Here is a 9,386-nt window from a genome sequence, read left to right as displayed (position 1 = left end):
TTAGAAGGATGAGGATTTGTTTTCTAATCAAATTAATTAACATTTCATCACAATACCTAATTAATCTTAAATAATAACATTAATGATTCTAATCTTTGAGATACATAATTAACAACAAATTAATGGTCTTTACTAACTCTAAATGATGTCTAGCTAGGAATTCCATGGCCAACGTTACTTTTTTTGAAATGAAATTCTCTTTTTGTTCCCTATGCCAGCCGCGACCCACCATTTGATGGCTATTCCAACGAGAATCTTGTTGTAAACGACTTCTCTCGTTTTTAACGTCTTATTTGATGCATTGGCACTTTCGTTTCTTCGGCTGCTACTCACTTAGGAATATGAAATCTTTAAGGAAAAACTTTGCCACTTTCTTGTATTTTTCATCATTAGATGTTAGGGTTAATGTTAGGGTTTCAGGCAAGAAGTGCTTATATATAAGACATTGACATTATTAAAATTACTATTTTAAGTTAACTGTAATTTAGAAAATAGGTTGTTTCTTACTTTGTTTACACTTGAAAATGTGTGTATTTTAATGGAAGAAACCATAATGTTATCTGAATCTTTATTGTCTTTGATGATGAATAAATCAGACTGCCTATATTTAGAATAATAGTGTGCTTGCTTAGTTATAAAAACTTGCAATTCAAAATACATAATTTTTGTTTTGGATATGTTTTTCCATTTCAATTTAACTGTCTTTCATTGGACTCCTTAGGATTTGTTACTCCACTTTGGAACTTAACTAATTTGTTGTTATATCTTTTATATTAATTAATCTATTTTGTATTAAAATAAATTAATCATACTTTGTAAACAACCAAGAAATTAGGATATAACAACAAATTACTTTATATATTTATATTATTGAATATTTTTTTTTTATTTTTTTTTTGTGAGATATATACTTACCAAATTTTACATTCTTTAATTTTGTTCTGACATGTCGTGATCTATATGACAGAGATTGGTGTTTTCTCGGGGTTAGCCCCTCCATTGTAACAAAAAAAGAAGTTTTTTTAAATAATAATTTGATGTAAATTAAATTGTACTTTACGTAAATTATGTTTAAACATAGATGATTTATATAAAGTTCAAAGATCTTATGTGAAACTCGATTTTTCACAAAGTTAATGATTTTTTTTGTAAAATAACAACTTCACGTAAATTAAGTCGTACTTTACGTAAATTATATCTAAAATTTCGAGATTTGAATAATGACACCCATTAACAAACGAGTGAAACTACATAAGTTATTTTGAAATTATCCTTTTTACATTTTGATATCTTGGTTTAATTTTATCCCTATAAATAATTTATCAGTCCTCATCTTTTTACCTAACACATTGTTTAGTTTTCTATTTTGAAAAACACATTATAAGGTCCCTATATTTTAACAATATTAACCATTTGATCATTTTGTCTATTTTTTTTAGATTTTAACCGAACATATCTTAACTTTAAGAACAGTCATAGTAGATACAAAATGACCATGTGTTTATGTCAAATATAACGGTTAAAAATCTAAAAAATAGACTGAAAGACCAAAAGGTTAATATTGACAAAAAAATATGTATCTTATAACGTGTTTTTCAAAATAGGAGAATTAAACAGCGTGTTAGATAAAAACGAACAGACTAATAAATTATTTACCCTAAAAACTGATCGGCTTCTTTCTAAATTTACCGCTTGGAAAGGAAAACTGCTTTTGATGGGAGGTCGAATTATGCTCATCAATTCTGTGATTACCAGTTCATTTTTGTATTGTTTTGCTGTTTACAAATGGCCTGCCGATCTTCTCTCAAAATTAAACAGAGCTATACGCAACTTCATTTCGACGGGAATCCTAATTCTTGGAAACTTATTACGATCTCTTGGAAAATTTGTTGTAGGCCTAAAATTGAAGGAGATCTTGGGATAAAAAAATTGCAGCATTCTTAATCAAGCCATGCTTGGTAAAGTTGTGTGGGATCTCATTACAAAATCGGATTTCCCCATTAATATTTTGAAAAAGCGTTTCCTTTTACCCTCTTCCACCCCTCGAATTTCACCGATTTGCTCTTCAATCTAGAGTTCTGTTCGACACATTTATTCTTCGGTGAAAGATTGCACTTCTTGGTGGCTCGGTTCACATTCGGATTTGAGTTTTTGGCATGGGGACTGGATTCGTCCATCAATTGCGCAACGTCTTCATCTTCCTGAAAATGATGTGGCTCTGGCTGACGTTCCTGTTTCGCGTTTTTTCATCAACTCGAATTAGGCTCACCTTCCTTTCTCAGATTCTGCTCTACTGGATGACATCAAGGATATTAAAATCGAGTCTCATGAGGAAGATGTTCCTTATTGGACCGGCTGCTAATGCGGGAAATTCACGGTAAAGCTTTTTATCTCTCGCTCTCACTGCCTCATGCTATTGTGGATTGACATAAATTTATCTGGAAGCATTTTCTTCCTCCTTCCCGTTCACTGATATGTTGGCGAGCCCTTTTTTGATCGCTTGCCTACACAGGATCATCTGTAGGCTCGTGGCATAACGATGGTCTCTCGCTGCCCTATTTGCTTAAATGCTTCAGAAACTTTATTTCATATCATGTTAGATTGTCAATTTGCAATCACCATTTGGAAGGCAATTTCAAACTTTTTTGGTTGTCGAGTTCATTATCAACATTCTTTGCTGCGATTGGTCTCCAAAGCAATGGAGCATAATTTCAGACCTCAGACCGGTGCCTTATGGACATCAGCGATTGTTTCTATTATTTGACTTATTTGGTATACTAGGAATGATGCTATTTTCAATGGGGTGACTCCTAATATCTCTTTAGTGCTCCGGAAACTCTAGAACTTTATTAGAGAAGTGGATTTAGTTTATATTGGAGCCTCTGGCAGTAGATCGTCATATTTTGGATCAGTTATTGTTACCTTGGTGCCCACCCCTTGCATCATCTGTTATCACAGTTCGTTGGAGAGCACCTTCATTTGACTGGATTAAAGTAAATATTGACGGGTCGGCTTCTGGTGCTCCGGGCGTAGCAGGAAATAGGGGTATTTTTCGAAACTGTAGAGGTTTTCCTCTTGGTATGTTCTCTTTTCCGATCTCCTCCTCTTTTGCGTTTCTTGCTGAACTGCGAGCGGCCATTTTTGCGGTTAATCAGGCCTGGGATAGAGATTGGAACAAACTTTGGTTGGAATCCAATTCAGCCTTTGTTGTGGAGCTGTTTAAGTCAAAATCTACTGTCGTCCCCTAGAAAATCTGTCATGACTGGTTGGCATGTCTTCACCTCTGCTCGCAGATGCTCATTTAGTATGGTGGAACACTGCCCCTAATTTTTGTGTAATCTTTGTGTCGGACGACATTTTAGGGATCGCTCAGTATAAGTTTACTTAATCTCGTGTTTTCAGGTTGCTTGTATATCTTTTTATTTTCTTATTTTCTTTATTTTGGGCCCGGTTTGGTTTTGGTTTTGGTTTTTTCTGTTCATGCCAACCTGTTGGTGTGTTCAGAGTTTCCTTCTCCTTTCCGGCCTCCATCTCTTAATAAATAAGAGTGTGTTTGGTTGGGCAAAATAATGGTATGGAATAGGAATGGGAATGAGCAATTCTGTTTGTTAGTGTTTGATTAAAGAAAATATAATATGAAATGGGAATCACATTACCTACTTTATAGGAATCAATCATTCCCCCACTTATACCAAGGAATCAATTTTGATTCCACTCCTCCCATCCTTACCACGTTTTTCTGTTTTTCTTTTTCAAAATTATTTTGTTTTTTATTTTTTATTCAAAAATTTGAACCATGAATTAATTTTTTAATTCAAACCATGAAAACAAAATAAACATAAATTAAATAATAATCATTTACTTTTTTTTCCTCAATTTTGTTTTACTAATATATAATATTTTTCTTTATATTATATCAAAATTTAAGCCATATTATAAATTTTTATATTATTATTATTATTATAAACTTTTATATTAATTCCGATTCCGATTATTAGAAAACCAAACAACTTCAAACGGAGTCTGATTCCGATTCCAGATTAAACCAAACAAACTAATCAAATAGTCATTCCGATTCTGATTCCGTCACATTCCGATTCCGATTCCAATTCCGATTCCGAAGTTTGAATCAAACGCCCCCTAATAATAATAAAAAAATCTGCTTAGCAACAAGTTCGTTAAAAAAAAATAAAAAATAAAATTAAACTAAAATTTCTACCATAGCAATAAGATTACACCGTTTGTATAATGTCAAAATTTAACGTATTGAACTTTTCTTATAGAAGTTGAAGTATCCAAGTCCTGAAAAATGGCAAGAAAATAGCCTACATAAATTGAGAAAAATAAATGTGCAAAATGGCTGCTGCAGATTAAATAACTCTTATTTGCCATTACAAGATTGTTTATTGTATTCACCAGACCTCAATTGCAGCAAAAAGCTTTGGATAATTAAGGAAAAAAAAATCTAACTGATACACTGTGAGCAATAACAAAATACAAAAAATCTTAACTTGAAGACTTCTCAGAATTCATATTCAAAATTCTCTCAGCAAGTAACAAATCATCCGGCGTTGTAACCTGCAAATCATAGGATTCAGCAGCACGTCCTTTTCGAATATAACAGAGAAATGAAAAAAAATGTTTGATATATTTAATCATTTCAGTATAATCACTTCTCAGTTGCAGAGATCAATGCATCAGCTAGTTGAAATACCTTAATGTTCGTGTATGATCCTTCGGTAATGTATACAGGGTGTTTGAGATGCTCGACGATAGACACATCATCCGTGACTTCTAGGCTGTGACTGAAAACAACATAATGTATATTGTCAGAATCCATTTCCCAGAAATAACGAAAAATGTTTCATTTGTTACATATATGTTGCAAGGAAATGGAAACTGGCACCGAAACAGACACTGGAAACTTTGTTTCTATAAAAGTATAGCTAGGAAGTGGTAATGGAAACGGAATGGACACCAAATGTGGAAACGATAGTGACGAGGAGTTTCCGTGCAACATAGGTTACAATGAAGTACAATTGTTTCAGAGTATTGAACAATGGAAATAATTAAACCCGGAAATGTTAAAAGCATCAATTTACCTGTTGACGAATTCAAAGCCTTTTTTAAGTAAATCTGGCTTAATAACCTGTGGGGTTTGCATCTCCCAAAGTGTTTTTCGGTCAAGGGTTCTCACTACAAAAGATTCACTGTTTGCCTGTTATAGGAAACAAAGTCAAATCAATGATTGAAACTGAAAAGGTAAAATGATTTTTAGATATCTTAATTGAAGTAAAGAAGTTAAGTGCCTCAAATAACAATTAGGTGAAGCACGGTAAGCAACAATGAATCCTGTTCTGATAAAGAGATTTCTCGATAATCACACAAATTAATTCACTATTTGGCATCCAGGGCTCGCGGACCGACCATAGAATCCAGGAAGTATTGCTCAGATACCGTTGATTTGGCACCCAGGGATCACAATACATGTTTGGTCCATACTCACTGCTAACGATATAGAATTCAGGAATACATGACATCATATGAATATGATAAAACAAGGTACGATGAAAACTCAAGAATATTACTACCATTTTCTAGGAATACAGATAATCAGGCGGAAAAACTTTAACCTCTGATGATTAGTACCTCTTTGATTGTAGCTTTAGCAGGAACACCAAGCACAGCTGCCCCATTTATCCAAGCATCTTTCAGTACCTAATCACAAATAATGCCCCTTCGACTTCGAAAAATCAAAACACAATGCACCAAACATGTATTAACATGAAAACTAACCTTTTGTACATCGGCCGAGGTCACCAGAGGCCTCGCAGAGTCATGGATGCAAACAAGCTCAGAGTTCAAATCAATTGCCTGCAGAGGAAAATGCATATAATGATTAAAGATCAGGTATCTACTAATGCTAAAATTGACTATTAAGAAAAGAGATGGAGTCATAATTAGAAAGGAGAGCTCATGCACCTGAAGCCCGCTGTATACGGAATCTTGTCTCTCTTTCCCAGGCAGGGCAAATTTGAGATCAATATTGATTTTTTCTTTGGCATCTGCAGATATGATGCATTAGCTTAGAAGAATCTTCATTTGAAAAGGTCTAAAAAAGCAAAAATTAAGGGCATGTCATGAAACCGAAATCAATCCATGAACAACACAGGCAAATGCGGAGGGACAGTGAGAAAGAAGGGAATCGTGAACCTTCAAAAATGTCCTGGTAGGACGGATCACAAACAACAACAATCTCTTTCACTTCAATCATTTGTGAGAATGTGTATAAACTGCAAAAACAGAATGGAATTATTTTCAGAATATATCCTAGTGTTGCTTTTGTAGTAAAACTGGACTAAGACAACCAATTTATGATATATATGCACTTGAAACTATAGAATCACGAACAAACCTATAGTAGAAAGCAATTTATCAAGCCCCTCCAACTTGGACCCAAACGCCTAATGACCCCCTAAACTTTCTCACCCGCTAAACTTGATTAAACTATCATGGCTAAGCCTTTGTTTCCACATAGCAGTACCACATACTCTACGCGTCACTGACATTCTAAGCAAGTTGAGGTGGCCGAAACATAAGCAAGTTGAGGTGACAGAATGGTTGTTTTAAGCAAGTTAAGGTAGTGAAAAAGTTTTTTTTTAAGCGAGTTGAGGTGGTAGAAAGGCCGTTTTGAAAGTTTGGGAGTCATTAAGTGTTTGAGTGCAAATTAGAGGGTTGGACATGTATTAAGTCAATTCTAGATAATCCAAATAATTCATCGTTTTAATGAAAAAACTGTGCTCTTGAACTCATGCATAGCGGGATTTAGTTTTTCTCAACATTCAATTTCGAGTTAAACTTGTCTTCTAGATGATTGGCTCCCCATGGTCTCAATGCTAACTTTATATAAGTTGTGATGTACCTGTACAAAGCGATTGGCTGGCCTAACAATGGTAGATACTGCTTTGGCATGCTTGCCTATTCGTACAAAGACAACAAAACTGTCATCTGGAAGATGAAAATAAGTAACTAAAGATAATAAAGCAACAACAAAATACACAAATGTATGACTAAAAACGAAAAGAAAATGGCAATTTTTATTATGAAAAGGCAAATGCATACATGCTTATAATCAAATCCTTACAAATAAATCACATAACAGTCCATACACAAGAAGAAAATACTAATTTCCAATGTGGAACAGAAAGCACCGAATTTTCCTGTGTAATGTTTAAGGCTTCTGTTGAGACATAATTCTCTATCTATTAACCACCAATTAGCCAACATTTTTCCCTGAACACCAATTGTTCAACTTCAGTATCCAGTTCATACAATTTTTAAAACCTCGAGCTAACTCAAAATCAAAATCCCACCCATTGAATAAAAGCAAATTGACCCTTTTATCTTTCTTATAAGCAAATAGGGTTTGCTTCAGTTCTATCTATTATGTCTTTTGTTATGTTTTCTCCATAAATCCTTAAACCAGATCCTAATCTACAGATCAACTAGCGAAATTATATACAATTTGATAAGCAGTTTGTACAATTCTCAAACCTTAAGCTAAATCCAAATCTCAATCCCAACACATATAGCCAACAATATGCAATTTACTAGGATGATCATTTCATTCTAATTTCATAGTAGTTAAAGAATCAATTGTTCCACAGACATAACAAACATCTTAATATTATAAAAATCACAAGAAGGAAACAACAAAGAATACAAAAGGTATGTTTGGTTTGGTTGTTTCTTTTTGATAGATGTTAACTAATTTTGCTTTCAAATCAAAATAGCTAGAAAATAGCAGTTTCTCTATACTAACCAAACATTTTATATATATTGTTTAGAATAAAACAACAACAAAAAAAAAGAGCTGCCAAAAGGAGAACCAAACGGGCACAAAGTTCAAAAGATGCCACAGATTGAAACATAAAATTAAGGCTAATATAAGAAAAAACTTACCCCCATTCTTTTGCCCTTTCCTCCAGCCAACAGGACAACTGAAACACTCTTCTCTGTAACGGTTTCAGAGCTCTGAGGCATCACAAGAGACAGATATATGGATAATTAACCTCAGGCAAAGTGCAAATATACACACACAAAAGAAAAGCACTTACATTTTCAATCTTAGCTGAGCTTTTAATGGTGGAAGTAGCAATTCCGGGAAGCTTTTGGACCCAAGAGATTTTACGTCCTGAAATACAAACAAAAAATCAGATTGAATCAAGAAAAACATTAAAGAACTCTAATCAATAACAGAAATAGAATTAGAAGCTGTTTGCTTGCCTACTGGGAATTTAGAGTGAGAAGGGAAGCGAAAAGAATTGGGCGGAATTAAAGCAACATTATGAGATGGAAACAAGGAATTAGAAGAATTGAAAGAAGAAGTAGAAACAGAGGAAAGATTCATGTGAAGTAGATGATAACCCATCTTTCCCCTCCAACTTCCTCGATATTTTCTTCTTCCTTTTCTTCAATTGATCAGAGAGAGAGAGAGAGAGGAGGAAGAAGAAGAAGAAACTAAAAATGGATTCTTTTGGAGATGGGAATGAGTACAGACAAAAAAAATTAGCAAACTGTGGACTGTTTTCTTCAAATTTTTTTTTCTTTTCCATAGCTGTCAAATTTTTATGCTAAGGTTTTGAGTGAGTGCAAATTTGGCCAGCTAGGATTAAAATAGATATTGCTTTTGGATCATTCTGCATTTCTTATAAAATATAATTTTTATTAATTGATGTTTCATGTGTCCATAAATAATATATTTAACCATTTTCTAAGATGGAAAGACTATCAGTCAAAATTGTACATCTGACTATCAATGATCAATAGTTTCTATAATTTTTCTGTTTTGAAGCAATGATTTCTATAATTGTTAATAGGTCTGGATCAAGACTATATGTTTAACATATAAATATTTGGAAAAGTACGGAAAAAATGCTCATGGTTTATCCAATTTGCAAACAGATGCATATGATTTAAAAGTTTACAAATAAACTTCAGTGGTATATTTTATTTAAAAAACAAAGTATTACAATTACACAGTTAAGTTCTGATTACAACTAAATACATTTTTATCTTAAAAAAAATTATTCTTACATATCAGCAAAACATAACCTCCGAAAATAACAACTCCCTAAATCGAAACAATAAATAATATGGTGGAATTTCACGTTTTTTACTAATCTGACAGTTTACAAACTAAATTGATATATAAGGTCATTTTACACAGTTGCAATTTGATTTTTGGATCTATGTTTTGTCAATATATAAATGTAATTGAAAAAAAAAAATTAAAAAACGCTCTTATTGTCATCAATTACTTAAAAGTTTAATTTTATATACTTTGTTTTGTAAAAAAACAAATAACATACCTCTATTTGTAAACT

At 33.0% G+C, this 9,386-nt stretch overlaps 1 protein-coding gene across 2 annotated transcripts; it reads right to left on the bottom strand.

Moving 5' to 3' along the window:
• Window positions 1-3,970: 3,970 nt before the first annotated feature.
• On the bottom strand, window positions 3,971-8,643 carry LOC136227945 (2-C-methyl-D-erythritol 4-phosphate cytidylyltransferase, chloroplastic-like). Of its 2 annotated transcripts, XM_066016746.1 has the most exons (13): window positions 8,287-8,643; window positions 8,118-8,194; window positions 7,963-8,034; window positions 6,923-6,978; window positions 6,214-6,293; window positions 5,983-6,065; window positions 5,797-5,874; window positions 5,650-5,718; window positions 5,103-5,218; window positions 4,715-4,805; window positions 4,512-4,578; window positions 4,220-4,302; window positions 3,971-4,140 (listed from the first exon to the last, which is right to left on the bottom strand). In XM_066016746.1, exons 1-12 carry the CDS (start codon window positions 8,429-8,431, stop codon window positions 4,259-4,261), a joined length of 978 nt encoding a protein of 325 aa, XP_065872818.1. In that variant the 5' UTR covers window positions 8,432-8,643; the 3' UTR covers window positions 3,971-4,140; window positions 4,220-4,258. The 2 variants fall into 2 exon arrangements, with proteins under 2 accessions (XP_065872818.1, XP_065872819.1); XM_066016747.1 differs by lacking the exon at window positions 4,220-4,302 and having other exon boundaries at window positions 3,972-4,140; window positions 8,287-8,642.
• Between the last annotated feature and the right edge of the window lie 743 nt (window positions 8,644-9,386).

The sequence above is a fragment of the Euphorbia lathyris genome, chromosome 4 (genome assembly GCF_963576675.1).
Source record: "Euphorbia lathyris chromosome 4, ddEupLath1.1, whole genome shotgun sequence".
NCBI lineage: Eukaryota > Viridiplantae > Streptophyta > Magnoliopsida > Malpighiales > Euphorbiaceae > Euphorbia > Euphorbia lathyris.
This window is presented reverse-complemented; position numbering and strand designations above follow the sequence as displayed.

Bases quoted from the DNA above. Each gene is read 5' to 3' on its own strand.
- LOC136227945 (XM_066016746.1), bottom strand. From the start codon at position 8,431: ATGGGTTATCATCTACTTCACATGAATCTTTCCTCTGTTTCTACTTCT. The intron at 5,875-5,982 runs GTGCATGAGCTC...TTTCCTCTGCAG, and splicing joins CCGTATACAGCGGGCTTCAG to GCAATTGATTTGAACTCTGA. The intron at 5,719-5,796 runs GTTAGTTTTCAT...ATTTGTGATTAG, and splicing joins CCTCGGCCGATGTACAAAAG to GTACTGAAAGATGCTTGGAT.